This window comes from Scardinius erythrophthalmus (genome assembly GCF_964197995.2).
Source record: "Scardinius erythrophthalmus genome assembly, chromosome: 1".
Lineage (NCBI taxonomy): Eukaryota > Metazoa > Chordata > Actinopteri > Cypriniformes > Leuciscidae > Scardinius > Scardinius erythrophthalmus.
Genome location: NC_138221.1, coordinates 45,781,412 through 45,799,092, shown reverse-complemented (window position 1 = coordinate 45,799,092; position 17,681 = coordinate 45,781,412). Strand labels below are relative to the sequence as shown.

Sequence of the window (17,681 nt, the reverse complement as noted above, 5' to 3'; positions counted from 1 at the left end):
CCATTAGAAAACCATTCAAGCTCATTTTTATCAAAAGCTACTTCTATTTTAAGCTTATTGGTTTTGATCAGACTTATTATGTAGTCAAGAATACATTCAAATATAATGCTTAATTTCCATCAAAAGCATATCCTGTACTCTGTCAATGGTTCACCTGTTTAATGCTAATGGAAGAGTTTAATCGCATCTAAGAGACGAAAGAGCTGTTCAAACAAGGCCGCATGCAGCAATAGGCTGACTGACAAGCCCCGCACATGTCTGACATGAATTACCAGACATATGACATATGATTTAAAAAGGAAGTTACACTGTAAGTAAATCATATGTCTGAAAGAACAAAAAAAAAGAACACACTTCTCTCACACTTCTTTTGTCATAAACACTATTTAAAGCCAGTGAAACTGCAGTCTAAGGATAAAGACAATAATGTTTACGACTTTGCCGTTTTCTCCACTGTAAAAACCTGTTATAGGAAACAGTTTCACGTTGGTAAACATACTGACACAGTGGCTTCGGAGGACTAAATATTTTGCACCCTATCGGAAAGTTTATTATGGAAGCTGGTTTCCATCACTGAGGAATTTATTTGAAATATAAATATTTTGTAACATTATAAATGTCTTCAATGTCACTTTTGATCAATATACTGCATTCTTGCTGAAAAAATAAAAAAATAAAATCTTTCAGAAAAAAAAACACCTAACTTTTTAATACTGTATAAAAAAGTGGATTAATGTCCTAAACATTTTTCTGAGACTTTACTTGTAATAAACATCTTCTGCCAAAAAAAAGAATCAAACAATATTTTATATTAAGCCCTTAGAGAAAATGTGCTTTTTTTTTATCATAGCATCATCATTTTGCTTGTGGACAAACTAAGAGAAATTTACACAGTTGGATTCTGTGTTTGTTCCTTTTGATGGATTTTTTTCTTTCACAATTCTGTTTTTTGTGAATTATGGTGAATAATGTTTATCAAATGAAACTGGGTTCTCCTTGGTCGTTTTTAGAACAAGTGAGTGAGTTTTAGAGACATCCATGAGAATATATAATAATGACTATTACTTTGTAAGCACAAAATTATTAACTGTGATATGAGATGTTATCTTTATTTGTTCAATCAACCAGAAAACCACACAGAGACAGGATGTTCTGTGGATTCTTGCCTTGATGTCTTTCCACCTTCAAATACTGTCTGATGAGGTAGAAATAATAAAGTTTCGCACACAGTAATGTTTCTGACAGTACTAAGAACTAGATGATTGCAAACACAAACACTCATACCGCTCCACTGGTCCCTCATGCCGTCGATGTCATGAAGTGAGGATGCCCGACGCAGGCTGCATATGCTCTCTCTGGAGTGGCTGTGTTTGAGAGGGGGTCCGGCGGGCTCTAGCCGGTCCGAGGGCCGTGAGAGTGGGGATGAGAAGCCACATGAGGAGGGGGTCTGCTGAATCAAGGCCTGGGTCTCTGAATTTAAGCAGCTGCCTGGAGACATCTGGAGGTCTTTCAGGGCCACCTCCTCGTGAGAGGGCTGCAGGACACACGGAAGGGAGCTGTAGATCACATGTCTGTGTGAATATGAACTTATGTATTGTACTGTATGTGCACGGATGTACCTGTAGGTAGTCCACCACCACTCCTTCAAAGTGGTCCTGAGGGAGGGACGGCTGCCGTTTGACACGGAGAGAGGGCATTCTAAGCATCATCTTGCGTCTCTGACCTGATACAGAAACACAAGTTTAAATAATCAAAGAGGAAGATATTTTTGCTCAAAGCTCAGAGGACATGACTGGTAAGAAACGAGTTCTAGTCTTTCTGGTTCTGAAGTCTGGTAGGTCCTTTTAGTAACGTCTGCCGGGCACAGCGTGTGATAATGATGAGATCTCTTTTAAAACCTGTGAAGCAGGAGAAGAACCCATTTTCTCTCATTTAAATACATTGCTGTCTAGGAGAAACTAGACATTAAGATATTAAAGAGATTTCTTGTGATTTTTATATAAGGCATGGAACTGAGGAAATTTGTTAGATATCTAAATATAATATTATAATAATAATGTTTAAAAACATCATACATTATATACTATAGCTTTAAATATTTGTTTCATTTATGATAACAATAATACAAATATTTAAAATAATAATAATATTGATCAAATTATTTTGAATTTATTTTTCAACATAATATAATTAAATATGATGATAAAAATGTAACTTATTTTAAGCAATTCAACTTAAGTCAACTAAATATCTCATAGTGTCTAATATAAAAGGTAAATGCAACACTGAACAGAAATGATGGGGCATGCATACACACACACTTCTCACATACTTGAACACTGACACCAAAATCCGACACCAACTTTATCAAATGCTGCCTCTGGCTACACCTACACACCAACCGTCACACCAAGCACAGCAGTCAATGTGTTTTCCTTATAAGGCTGTTACAGAAAGGGCCAGAATCTCAGTATACACAGAGAAGGGGGGGGACACGCACCTGCCTGTAGCCAGCTGTGTGCCATCCGCTGTTTGATGCCACCTTTTTTCATAGATGGGTCTAAAAGCTCCTGGAAGTTTAGGATGAACATGATTACGACTCCTTCCTCATTCTTTACTGGAACGACATCAACTAAACATGGCCTACATGCCCCTGAAAGGCAGAGAGAGAGAGACAGGAGAGAAAGAGAATTAATGTAGTTAACAGGGATGTCAGTTAGCAGAGATGTTTGAGTGCAAAATACAGCAGAAATTGAGTTTAGTTTTTATGAAGAGCTGTTATAAATACCAGTGTGAGGGCTGTGAGTAGTCCAAACACACTCACACTTACACAAACACACAATAAGACACCCACACACAGGTGCTGCCGTTCAGGGGGTCTGACTTTGAGTAAACATAAATCTAAGAAAACAAATAGGGGAGACCGTGGAGTGCTGTAACACATTCTTTCAGTGTCTGTGTCATTTTTTCACTATGTCTTAAAACTTTGATATAATGTTCTGTTCTCATATTTATTGACAATGAATTAAAATGTTTAAAATGAAATAAGGGGGGAGCTATTTCATTTTAAACATTTTAATTCAATGTAATAAACATACAGGAAGTATTTTACTTCAAAACAGCAAATAAAATTAAAAAAGGAATGCATAAAGCATAAGCTAACAACTCTAAAACTAGTGACGAATGCAAAATATGTGCTGGCAAAATGAGTCAGAATGAGCAAATTTTCAAAATTAGTTCTTGTTATTTTCACATTCTCCATTAAAAAACCTTCAAGATGATGTACGATTCGTTAGAATCGGACAAGGAATTAATGAGCTAGTTTGAAGTCAACAAAGTCAATTTTGAGAAAAATCTAGTTACAATTTTCTGAAAGTTCCAAAACAAAATCACCAAGCAACTATCCCTGGTAATAACACCAAATTTGGCACACACCAAGTCAAAACCTATATCTATATGTTCAACTTTATTGAAAATATTTATATAAAGAATATTTAACATTGTTACCTAACTGATTTTTCAGATTAACAGTCAGTTTGAGTCACTGGTTAAGGGCTACCCATGTAGCAATCCATGTAGCAAAATATCAATAATAACAATAAATAAACTTATTGCGACTGTTTAGCAAAAACTGTTTACATCAGCATGGGTTTGAAAATCCGATTTCATTGGTTCAGACTCATGCCATCGAGAATTTGCTATGAAAATTCACAAAGTTGGAATGCTGCGCTTCACAACGATACCAAACTTGTGTTGAGCGCCAGTCGCCGAGAAGCGAGCAGGGAAAACTGCAATTTTTGGGAGATACCCTTGGGAGATATTACGAAGCATGGCATTAGTTTTCACTGTTATGCTGATGATACTCAGCTCTATATTTCTTTGCACCCTGATGAAACATAAAAATACACAAAATTAACGGAATGCATAGCTGATATAAAAAATTGGATGACTAGTCATGTCCTACAATTGAATTCTGAAAAAACAGAGGCTTTAATTACTGGATCAAAAACCTCTGCATGTAATACAGGGCTGCCAACTCTCACACATTGAGCGTGAGACTCACGCAATTGACACTTTTCACACGCTCTCACGCCACACATCCATTTTCTCACGCACAGAAAAATTGCGGAGCAAAGAGGTACTTTTAATATTAAACTAATTCTCAGCTCTTAGATTCCATCAATTTTATTACAAAATTCAGACAAAAATACGTTTGGCGCTTGTAAATGTGACGTGACAGATCGCTGAGCGCCTCAGTTCAAGTGCACGTGAACCGATCATCTGTTACTTTTTTATTTAAAGATGCAGTACAACTTACCGAAAGTATACATAATATCGACCAATTAGTGTTTTTCAACCACGGAAAGAGGTCAATATAACAGCAGGAGAACAATTATGTCACATAACGTTACATTTACCTCAGGAAAGCCATTTAATGACCATAGCATGTCAATTGAATAGAAAAAATAGATAGAGAGGAGATTTTGCTGAGCACTATATTACATATTTATTATATTTTTACTTATGTCATTACATAATTGTTATTATAACAAAAACTGCATTATATTTAATTTAATTTGTTATTTTTAACCTTTAATAATACCAGCAGATTGGGCCCTCTATGTTTACAGCATTAGGTGAGATTTTTTTTTTTTTATAAAATTTAAAATAAACGTGTATCCAAATTAGTCAATATTGAATCAAAATCGGAATCAAATCACAAGAATGGAATTGAAATCTTGAAATTTTTGTCAAGCAATAATAAAAACTGTATCCTACCAGTCATTGTACAATGTAAACATTGTAACATGTTGTCACTAAACTTGTCAAAATCTTTTGACAATCACAATTACACTTATTGTGATGCAACATTTGTTTTTACATTCCAGCTAGTCCAAAACGCAGAAGCTAGAGTTCTTACTAGAACCAGGACGAATGACCATATTAGCCCGGTTCTGTCAACACTGGATTGGCTCCCTATTAAACATTGCATTGCATACATTTTATAATCTTGCTGATTACTTATAAAGCCCTGAATGGTTTAGCTCCTCAGTACTTGAGCGAGCTTTTAACGCATTATAGTCCTTCATGCTCATTGCGGTCTCAAATCTTTGGCCAATGGATAATACCTAGAATATGTAACGACTGACACAAATCAGTAACAAGTATTTGTTATATTTAACAAATAAACATAACCCCTCACCAACCACGAAACAATGAGCCAAGGAGCCATAGGAAAGGAAAGACACATCAAGCAGACTCTTCTGCATTAATTTATAGACAAACTGTTCTATAAATGAACATGCATCCCCAGGACATTGTGTGTATGATTATTATCATTATGTCTTGTATAGTGTCTTTTGCATTTGTATTTATTTCATGCATGCTTTATGAGAGAACTACTAGTTAATGTAACCCCTCCTATATGGTCATTTTTCAATGCTCAATAACCATACTCCATAAGGGTCATAAAACATCCCAACAGAGGAATTTTCCCACTTGGAGATTCCACCTTTCTCATTGGTCAACCAACCCTGAGAGGTATGACTTTTCCCAGGCTTTATAGAAAATCCACACAAGTTCCTCCACCTCTTCCTATTTCTGCTGGTCGCTGTGCGTGTGCGGTGCGACCATGCGGTCGCGGGCCGGCAGGCCCAACACATCAAGTCATATGCAACTTCCTCGACCGTGATGGAGTCGAACTAACCGTGCAAGTTCATCATATCTTCTTCATTCAACGCAGAAGAAATTGATTGCAATTTCAACACCATCAACTCACGGAACCATCAAATCAGTAACTTTACGAAATACAACGACAATGCAAGTATCGTACAATTAACTGACTAAACAGAGGTTTAGTAATAAGCTGTTAACACTTCTACAAGGTTTTGAAATTAATAAGATGATGGTTCTTTTCATAGTTGAATTAATCTTTTCCATAGCTTCATTTCCTGTTTCCGTTTCCGGTTTCATTCTGTCACTTACAATTTCACCCATGTATGTTTTACCCATACCCAGACCCACTGCTCACTATTAGTTTACTGGTTTCAGCTGTGTCTTGTTAATCATATGATTACCCTGTCTATTTAAATGCCTTTTGTCTTAATTCAGTATTAGGTCTTGTTTTTTGTGTTCCTTAAGTTTATCTCTCTCTAGTTTATAGTCTTGGAATCCTTGTTCCTATTCTGCACTTCGTGAATTGTATTTGTGTTCGGACCGATTACATGTGCTTGACCCTCTGCCTGGTATGGTATAAGACCTTGGATTATATTTGTCATTAAACTGTGTTTGGATTCTCACTCTATCTGCTGTCTGTTGTCTTACCACAACCACCAGATCATAACAGTTGTGTTCGTGATTGTAGTTAATAAAACTTGTGCACAATATTCTCTGCTTGCCGCAAAGTTTAACGATTTCTGGTCTTGTTACATGCTCTAAGAAAGAATTATTTTTCTGTGGCCATGAAAAATGAATTTCTTAGAATTAATGAATGGTCAAAATTGTTCACTGGACGAACTGATTAATTGATTGTAATATTAATTTAGCTAAATCAAGGTAATCAGTAGCCTAGAAATCTAGACGCACCCTAGCGGCAGCAAAATGTATTTCGCAGCCAGGGTAGTCTAGCAACTCTCAATAAACCTTCTCGCTGCAAAAACCCAGATTGGGTCAGGCCAATCACGTTGTGTATAGAGTAGGCGGGGGCGGGCTTAACATACACAACAGAGTTGCGACGGTTACCTGGCTGCTGCTACTTGAAAACAAAGAATGGCGGCTGCTGATGGAGAACAACGGTCTTTCGAATCGGCTTTGGCCGCGACTCTTTGAGAAAAGAGCAAAGAACGGCACTCAAGTCATTCTTAAAAAAAGGAAGATGTGTTCGTCGTTTTGCCGGCCAGATATGGCAAAAGTTGAATCTATCAACTAAGCTCCGCTGTCGGGAAAACGCTCTGGTTGGTTGAAGCGCTGTCCTATTGCGTGCAGAGGGAATTTGAAAGACAGCCGTTTATCCCGCCCCTCGGATTGAGCCGTGTCTATGGTGAGTTTCCAGACCTAACATCTTGATGTAGGTCTGGCTTGCCAGGCTAGGTAATCAGATTAACTGATTCAAATATTCATAATTATAAGTTTATACATTTTTCATCTTTGAGCTAATTTGTTATAAATATCAAAACCGTGTATAACTTCCTAGCCTTGTTCGGGAAGCAGACACACTCTTGTCAGTTTAAATCTAGATTAAACCTAGCATTCACATAATGCACTATCACACTTCTATAATTCAAATGCTAAAGGATTATTAGGCTGCATAAATTAGGTCAACCAGAACCAGGGACACTTCTCATAATATCTGATGTACTTGCCATAATGGCATCTACGCTAATATTATTCTCCCTGTTTCATCTTTATCCCGAAGTTACCGTAGTCAGCCGCATCTGGTCATTTTTCAGATGGCAGACCTGCACATAGATAAGCTGAATGTCTTCAGAGACCACAAGACAAAGAATTAGAGAAAGGCCACCTATGAAGACCATCTGCACAGATCCTCAGCAAAGACTACAAGAACCAGACATGTCAGAATGCCAGCATGATGTATCCCTAATCTTCGAGTAGAAGAAGCCGGATGAAATATTCTGACTGATATCAATTCTCAATATGACTTGTGATGCAGCCTGGAATCATAATCTCACCATGCTTTTTCATTTGGCCAGTGGATAACTGGTCCCTCGTTTGAGCCTGGGTTCTCCCATGGTTTTTTTCTCCATTCTGTCACCTGATGGAGTTCGGGTTCCTTGCCACTGTCGTCTCTGGCTTGCTTAATTGGGGACACTTAATATTCAGCAATATTATTGATTTGACTGCACTGATACTGAGCTGGATGATGACATCAATGTTTTCTCCAGAGCTGCTTTATAGCTGAATTGAACCAATTTATGAACTTTACACAGTTATTGAACAAAACTGAATCAACACTGAACTGATTTCAGCTGAATAATGACCATTTACTATTGCCTTTTTAGAGCTGCTTTACAGCAGAATTGAAGTTTGTTTACATCATTGAATCATTATTTTCCTGTTTATCACTGTAAAGCTGCTTTGAAACAATCTGTGTTGTATAAAGTTCTATATAAATAAAGGTGACTTGACTTAAAATAGAAAACAGTTACTTTACAATCAAATAAATACAGCCTTGGTGTGCATCAGAGACTTCTTTCAAAAATATTACTGACCCCAAACTTTTAAACAGTAATGTAGATAAAAAAACTTGTGTGGATGTTTTATCTCAAATTAAAGACAATCTGCTAATTCAGATGACACCAGTTCTGTCCTTTAACATCCACATCCAGTTCATGTATAAGTGATTTCACCCCTGGGGATCATTTCTAATTGGTGAAACACCCTGGTCTCCAAAACTCTCAGACAAACACACAGATGTACTGAGAACATTTAGAGGTCACTTATATTTTGTTTATGAGGCTTTCAGAGAAATCAAAGCATCATGAGTTGTACTTTTAACCCAGGCATGACGAAGAACAGCAAAGTAATAAAGGAGATAAACGAGAGTGAAAAAAGGTATGAGAACACAGTGCAGAGAGGGAGAGTCACAGGAATGAGAAGGGAGTGATGGCAAGGAGGACAGAAAAACCAAAGAAAGAACAGCATGATTAAAGTCAGCCAGACCCCCCTCAGCTCTTGACTAAAGCAGGCCATCAACCACTCTAAATATAGACCCTGCCCTCACACACACACACACACACACACACACACACACACACACAAAAAGGTGCTGTTCAGTCTCCAACTCAACTGTGACACAGATCGAGATGCTGTATCCACTAAAATATGTGATGGATAAAAAGAACAGAGGGGCGGCGGCACGTGTGAGCGTGTGCATGTCAGCCTATGCGTGCATCTGAGCTCAGTGCATTAGTTTAGTGATATGGTGTGAGTCTCTGGAGTCCTGTTGTCATGGTAATGTTATCAGTGCACTGCTTCCCGGCCGAAGGAACACCTGTCTACTTTCTAGCTGAGGTACAATGAATGCACACATGCACAAACACTGGCTTAACAACATTCAGAGAGCCAATGACTCAATTCAATTGTTCCTGTCTGAGGAGACTAAAGACATAAAAAGAGCCTGTGGGATTGGTGGCTCTGTTAGACACACAGGCCCTCGGCTGGTCTCTGTATTAAGCAAGTCCACCAAAGAACGATAACTATAACAATAACAGTAAATATATAGTTCTAAAAATAGACAGCCAATCAGAATCTATCCTGCTTTAAGAGCTCAAGCATTTAAAGTGGTCGCCGACAGAACTGCAGCGCATGCTTAGAACAAACAGAACAATATCATCCGCTGGCGTGGACACTAGTTATCATTATAGTTATCGTTCTTGGTGTGAACAGGCCTTTACTCGCCATGTTTGTGTGTGTGCTTAATGAAACAGATGGGGAATACAAATTTCATAAGTGTCATAACTGAAACTGAAGACAGGTATAACAGGAAGATTTGTGGATATGGTCACTCAGTGTGTTTACAGTGAAATGCTGGTGACGATTCAAAAGCTGCCAATAAAAACCTTTTTCCTAAGTTCCTTTGAGACAAGACAGTTCAGTCGGTGGTTATCTTACACTGTCCCTGACGCTCATCAAAGCTGCATTTATTTGATCACAAATACAGAAAAAAAAACAGTAATGTTGTGAAATATTATTACATATTAAAATAACCGTTTTCTATTTGTTAATGTATTTATTTATATATTTTCCGCTCCAGTCTTCACGATCCTTCAGAAAACATTCTAAAATGCTGATTTGATAATAAAAACATTTTTATTATTATCAATGTTAATTTTATTAATTTATTTGTGGAAACTGTGATAGTTTTTTCTGCATCCTTTGATGAATAGAAAGTTCAAAAGAACAGCATTTGTTTGAAATAGAAATCTTTTGTAGCAAGTCTATGTCTTTACTGTCACTTGTTCAACCCCAAAATTTTTGTGTAGGTAAAAGGTGTACATGTACAGCTCCATTATACTTGAAAGGGGAAATCTTTAAAAGATTCAATTTCAATAATGTATTTAATATCAGCAATAAAATCTGACAACAGTGGCATTTAAAAAATAATAATAATTGGACTAAAACTATATATTTAATATTTGTACTCTAGGGTAGGCATGAACAAAACAATAGGTTCTACACTACCCATTAAATATCAAGTTGACACCTGAATATTGATTTCATTTAAAATCATTTTAACTAACTAACTAATTCATTAAGAATATAGATAAATCTGTAATTGTCTAGATTGGCAATATGTTTAATCTGTCCTATTAAATCATTCCTTTTTTGTTTGTTTGTTTTCTATTTGTAAAATGCATAAATGCATTTATGGCAAAGAACTGCACAGATGCAGATGTCATGTCAATCTATCTGCTTCTGACGTCGGTGCTGCACCTGCTGCCGATTGAAGAACATGCTGAATAACGCTGACTAAAAGATGGGGAGGAGCCCAAGCCTGCCGCTGTTTTCATTTGTGTTTTAAAGGGGACTGAGGCGAGCACGAATTTGTGTACAGATTACGGAGTTAATTACAATATTTAAAAAGAGGGCCTAGTGACATCTCTGGTTCAGACAGTGTCGTCAGTATCTGGTGTATCTGCATTAGTTGCGATAGTAATGATGTGAGCATCAGCACAATGCAAAAATACTTTCTCACACAAGCCATATTTTGGTATATAAGGAAATTGTGAGTGAAATCCTCCTCACTAAGCCCAGCATACCTTCCTTAGAGTAGTACAGGATCTCCACCCTGCGCTCTTCTGACCCGAGCAGGGCCTGTGCCAGCTGTGCCAGGGCGCTCTTCATAGTGCCCGGCCCCACCAGGAACTGACACGTGCAGGACTGCTGCATGATCTCTGCCCGCGAGAAACCAAACATCTGACAGAAGCCCTCATTGCAGTAGATAATCCCACAGTTCTTCACCTGGGCGTTAGCAATCAGGAACTTACGATCTGGTCAGATAATTGTTAAGAAAGAAAAATTAATTGACATGAACATTTCCACTGTTATCAGGAAAAAAAGACATTTAAAAGTGCATTTAACACACACTGAACTTTTGTGGGACATGTTGTCACATTATAGGCCAATGGGGTAAGTTGTCACAGTGGACAACTTATTCTTATTCTAAATTGTTATTACTATTAATTTACATTTAAAACAACTTGTCTCAACCAGACATTAAAAAAATTCATGAATTCACATTTTCTCATTATTAAGAAACATTTTATCTAGATCAAGAGGGTTGTGAATGATGTATTTAAACTACATGTTTGAAAGCAACATGCAAAACAACTGTTAGAGAAATGAGAACTGAGAACTTTTATGTAACCGGACTTTCTTACTGAGAGTTACGTTTTCTTCCCAGTATCTTAACTAGTTCTTCTCCTCCTCAATACAGGATACAAATAATTGGATTCAATTTTAAAAGTGTGAGATAATTAGTGAAAATGCTTATAATTTTTACAATTATTAGTGACCTAAAAATTATTTATTTTTAACTTTTAATTTTTAAATCAATAACTTTTTTTTTTTCAGGTTATCAAAAAAAATCTAATACATATCCACACTTTGATTATAGGGATGCTTTTGAAACACAGTTCATCTTAAGACGGTTAAGATTGAATGGAAATAATTCTTAGCTCCTTTTAGCAAATTAAATTTCTATATATACATTCAAGGGTATTTTACCTGTGCTTTTATCTCTGAAACTCAATGTTGTTTCTCCATCTCTGAATGTTAATTGTGTTTGGTGACAGGAACTTTAATGCCCCTCAGCATCAAACTCATTATCGCCTTTTTACTTCAGGAATAGAACACAACGCACTGAGATGGTTGCCTAGCAGCCGCAAAATGACACTTAGTCTTTACTGATAGTGAGTGAAAGGAGGAGCTGCAGGCTCACATCTACAATATCTACATGCACAGGCACACATATACATACTTGAATACTTAAAAGATGAAGTATTAGCAATACACACATTGGCTAACTGTATGGGGTTATAATTGTTGCATTATTCCAAATAAATAGTTTAAGATCCACAAATAAATGTAAACAGTTTCACAAAAATGTATAAAATTCACAAATTAATAAAGTGAGGAAAATATTAACAAATGTGTTTTATGTCACAAACACAACATTGCCAGGCAATCATTTGTGAATCGTTTCCTGTGCATTTGTGATCATTTCCTGTGCATCTGTGCATCATTTCCTGTGTGTTTGTGGATGGCTGCAAGTATTTGTGAATCGCTTCTTGTGCATTTGTAGATCCCTGCAAGCATTTGTGGATTTTGAAACACTTCTAGCGTCAAGACAAATCCACAAATAAGTGGACTCCACCCACCGTCTATTTAAGCCAATCAGATAACAGCCAAATTGCGCTGGCCAATCGTAGCATGTTTTCACAGCAACCAATCACGTTTGGCTTTACACTCGGGGCGGGAACAGTTTCATTTTGCACCCCTGAAAGGAACTGTATTCTATGGGCGCTTCGTTCAAACTGAGCTGCAGTGCTGTTTGTGTGGTTAAAACACCTTGCTTCTAAAAACTTATAAGAGTTTAAGGCTTCTTTATATTTCCATCAGGAACATCCATCCTCTCTACAACGGATGCAAGCGGCGCGACAGAGCGCGTCAAAAGCAAATCGTACCCATTATATTATTTAAAGGGGTGGTTGATTATGATTTCACTTTTCTAACTTTAGTTAGCGCATAATGTTGCTGTTTGAGTACGCTCAAAGTTCAAAGCAAAGGAAGGTAATTGCTTTTAAAGAAATCGTTTTTTAAGGACTACAACAAACGGCTGGTAGGGACTACACAACATTCCTCCTGAGTTAGTGACATCACTAGGGGTGGGAATCTTTTACCATCTCACGATTCGATTCGATTCCGATTCTTGAGGCCACGATTCGATTCAAAATCGATTTTCGATTCAAAAAGATTTTCGATTCAAAACAATTCGATTTTATTCATAATGATTTCTAATCAGGTTTCTGATCATGATCTACTCTCATCTGCTTTGCTATACAGAATGACAAACATAATGACAGACATTAAAGTGTCTTTTTCACATTTATTAAGTTCAATTCTCAGGGAAGTGCCTTTTATCAAAAACATTGAAAAAATGTTTTTACTTGGTACTTTTAAAGCAAAGTATTTATGATGACCCGTAACGAACTTACTTCTAATACTTCCTATGTTAATTTTATTAATAAAACAAATGGAAGTGATTTGGCAAGTCAACTGTAAGGTTACATTTGCCAGCATATGTCCCAACATTGCTGAGAACCAACAGGAAAATAAATGTGTGCTTGTTTTAGCAGCATACTTGTAGTAAATTAATACAAACTTCAGCATATTCTGAATCTCTAGCATAGTAGCATTTAATAATAGACTTCTAACCAACATCCTCTTGTTATTTCCAATTAGCAATATAATCCTTCATACAAAAAAAAAAACATTTTGCTGTAGCAAATTCACAAACAGTTTTCGTTCAAAAATATAGAATTATGTACCAGAAGCTATCATAACGTATAATGCTTGTGGACTTATGCATATTCTGAATAATTAGTAACATACAAAGTCGCTCTTGACTTATAGTACACAACTAAATAATAAAGAGTTATGACTTGAAATGTTTGCTGTATACCACAATCAAAAACAGCTTATACAAAGAAAGTGAATGAACATCTGCAGAGAGTAACTTACAGTCAAAATGTAACTTTTTGTGACTGACATTGCACATTTGGCGCTTAGCCATCATGTTGTGATGTTCCGCCTTTTGCGTTCCGTCAATGTTACGTTATTAGAATTTTTTTTTTTTTAGAAAATCGATTTTTGACATTTGTGAATCGATTCAGAATCGTCCACGTCCCGAATCGCGATTCATCTAAGAATCGATTTTTTCCCCCACCCCTAGACATCACTAACCCTAACATTTACATAAACCCCGCCCCTGTGGGTTATTTTGAGCTAAAACTTCACATACACACTCTAGGGACAACAGAGACTTGTTTTACATAAAAAGGGGCATTATACCACCCCTTTAATCATACTGTTTACACTGGATGCGATGCAACACAACGATTTATTGACCGTAAAGGGATGCCCGTTCTACTTTACTACACAAATGATTGCACATTCGCTCCCGACGAGCTGGATGGCGCCTTGCATGGCTGACACCGCCATCGGTGTATGAATGAGTGAGTGAATGTGAGGCTATGTAAAGTGCTTTGGTGGCCTATAGGTCTGTGAAAGCGCTATTAAAATGGAGTCCAGTCCATTTACATTTGCTTTGACGTGTCCAGTGTAGACAGGGGTAGATGATGTAAGTCATGGCACAACACCAAGGCAGCAACATAGTGTCGGCGCAGATCCGGTCCACATCTGGTACACGTGGATTCCACAGGGCCCAGATGTGGACCGGATCTGGGTCGACACTATGTTGCTGTCTGGGCGGCTAATTATGCCTTTTAAAGCACAATCGTGGTGGCATATATAGGATGTATAATACCAAATATGGGCCCAAATGACCATCAGCGATTTAAAAGTACGAGCCTCAGCATCACTTCAGCTGTACTGGGGTTTTGTGAGTGGATATTAATGCAAATAAAATTTTTGCAATGCTGATACATCTTAGCTTTTATTTTGGATCCTGCAAGTAACTTTTAAAATCAAAACTATTAAGTCTGATTCATATGAGATATTATTTGTGTGGTAAAGTGTTTTAACTGATATATAATGCATATCGCTTGTCTACTGGGAATGTCACTTTTAAATGCATGATATGATCTCTTTGTAATGCAACAACCTGTCACATATTTAAAAAGAACCCACCTATCTTCTCTACAGACAAAGGGAATCATAATACATGCTTTTAACTTTTAAAATACTATTTTTAATGCTCTTTAGATCATCAAATCCAAATCCATCATGAAGTTGAATCCAGTCATTCATTAGTGAGCTACTTATTGATGCTTTTCTGTTCTATCTTAAATAACGTGACGCTTCCATAATGCGTTGTTCCCATAACAGAGATGTAAAGTGCTGTTTCTCTGGCATTTTCAAAGGCATATAAAATATAATACTGTGGCTTGGCTTGATACACAGTCTAATGGTCTAACGAAATCCAAATTTTAAACATTTTTGCAGTACCAATTTTATGGGTGTTGTACTTCCGATTTGAGCCAATGAATGATGAATGAATGAACAAAGTTATTTCAGGGCAAGACTGCCCTGATTTGTAAACAAATCAGGATTGGTTGGAGCAAGAGTGTGACTCATCTCAATGGATTCTGATTGGCTTAATTAGACAGTGGGTGGAGTTAACTAATTTGTGGATTTGTATGCAGGTCTTGACTAGAAATGTCTCAAAATCCACAAATGCACTTGGGGACCTACAAATGCACAGGAAACGGTTCACAAATGAATGCCAAGAAGGCAGAGTTGTGTTTGTGACATAAAAAACAGTTGTAAAAAAAAAAAAAAAAAAAAAAAGTTTAATTATTTGCAATTCTCATTTTATTTATTTGTGATTCTTTTTTTTCTTTTCTTTTTTTTTGTAGAGCTTATGAAACTCTTTACTTTCACCTGTATATATAATGGATACCATGACCTTTTTTATTTTGACTTCTGGGAAAGAACCCTCATTAAGGGCCATATGCTTTGGGTTTATCATGGGGTAAGACAAGATTTAGGGTAATTAGGGCATGGATAGAGATTAAGGTTAGGATTTGGATCTCAAATTTCAAAGGGCACTTTATAAAGACAAAACTAAAACTTCTTTAGACTTTGAAACAGAGAGTGGAAGGATCAAACATGGATAGGACAAATGTGGTCAAATAGCCTACACATTGGAATTTGTTAACGGTATATGAAAACTGATACTATGCAAATTTCATTCCGTAGTTATGTGTACTGACACATTTGTCCAAAATCAGGAAACATGATTGAATGAATAAAGCAGGTGCACGACATAAATAAACACGCGCGCACATACAAAGAAGAATGGAAAAATAAAGAGACAGATGGTAGTTAGCAATTTTCCATGTTAGTCGTTAGATTAGTTTTTCCACTGCATTTACAAAAGTAGATAAAATAAGCCGGGTTTGTTGAATTGCTCTCTCACCTGATGATCAACTGCCATGCAAATCAAATCTCAAACTGATACCAACGACTGACCTACACACTTCCAATGGCCGTTCGCTCTCTGACTGTCAGTTTCTCGCGAGTGCGTATACGACCCCAATTGCTAAACAAAAAATAACATTGCTATGACTGCAATAGACTACAGTAACACACTTCTGAGCAATAAAATATCTTCTTACCCAAAGAAAGAAAATAAAAAGTTTTTAAACTCACTTTGCCCGTCGAATTTCCGGATGATGGTGTCCAGATAAGTGTTCTGAAGAGCGACGTGTCCCCGGCGCACAGGCATTTTTACGCGTGGACAGATTCAAGAGCCCTCTTATTCTGGTTCTCTCTCCCTTTCAAGGACGACCGAGCAAGACAAAAGACGATAATCTAGAACTCGTACACATTGTACAAGAAACAAGTGTTTATGGCCCCAGCAATAAACAAAAAGGACACGTGAATGCTAATGAGATCCTCGCGAAAGTGAAAAGTCACCGAGTCTAAATGCAAAATAAAAGAAAGCCGGTTTGAATGAAAGCAAATGTCTTGCAGTTTTGGGACTCGAAACTCTCGCGCCGTCAGATGAAATGTCGCTGCGTGCTGTGGTAACGCATGGATGTGCTCACTGAAACCAGACTGAAACAAAAAATATACGAACAACGCGAGGCAGCAGAACTGACGCCCGACACCTCAGAGGCAGCCAGTCTGATGAAGCTCGTTGTGGAATAATGGTAGGTTGCCTTTACAGGGGAGGAAGTGGACCCAGCTGTCACTTTTGACAGAAGGCAGATGCGCGCTCATGCTCCCCTCTCTCTCTCTCCCTCTCTCAGAGAGCGTGCGTTTATCTAAGTTTGTCCTAGTGGGATGCAGTCCACCAACGAGCACAACATTTCCACTAAACACAATAGCAGTAAGCTACTTACTGTCGAACTAGCATTTAGCAGACGATCATAAATGTTTGTGATAAAGGTCTTTTTTTTTGGTGAATTTATATCTTCCATATCATGATGGGACAATTAAGTTAACATTTTGTCTGAAACTCAAATTTATTGATATTTTACTTTATTTTTATTTGATATATATATATATATATATATTTGTGTGTGTGTGTGTGTGTGTGTGTGTGTGTGTGTGTGTGTGTGTGTGTGTGTGTGTGTGTGTGTGTGTGTACCTGTTTTTCTATCCCGGTGGGGACTTCAGCCTAAATGCACACAGACTCATGGGGACTCGTGTCACAGTGGGGACATAAATTGGGGTCCCCATGGGTAAACAAGCTTATAAATCATACAGAATGAGTTTTTTTGGAAATGTAAAAATGAAGAAAGTTTTCCGTGATGGGTAGGTTTAGGGGTAGGGTTAGTGTAAGGAGATAGAATATACAGTATAAAAACCATTAAATCTATGGAGAGTCCCCGTGTGTGTGTGTGTGTGTGTGTGTGTGTGTGTGTGTGTGTGTGTGTGTGTGTGTGTGTGTGTGTGTGTGTGTGTGTGTGTGT

At 37.3% G+C, this 17,681-nt stretch overlaps 1 protein-coding gene across 1 annotated transcript in view; it reads right to left on the bottom strand.

The window, feature by feature from the left end:
• kcnh6a (potassium voltage-gated channel, subfamily H (eag-related), member 6a) overlaps positions 1–16,912 on the bottom strand; it is a 42,038-nt gene extending 25,126 nt beyond the window's left edge. The window contains exons 1-5 of the mRNA XM_081378886.1: positions 16,414–16,912; positions 10,779–11,009; positions 2,501–2,653; positions 1,620–1,723; positions 1,285–1,534 (exon numbers count right to left, since the gene is read on the bottom strand). Of these exons, the coding sequence (XP_081235012.1) occupies positions 1,285–1,534; positions 1,620–1,723; positions 2,501–2,653; positions 10,779–11,009; positions 16,414–16,489 (814 nt within the window). The 5' untranslated portion in view covers positions 16,490–16,912. The remainder of the gene's footprint in view (positions 1–1,284; positions 1,535–1,619; positions 1,724–2,500; positions 2,654–10,778; positions 11,010–16,413) is intronic.
• Between the last annotated feature and the right edge of the window lie 769 nt (positions 16,913–17,681).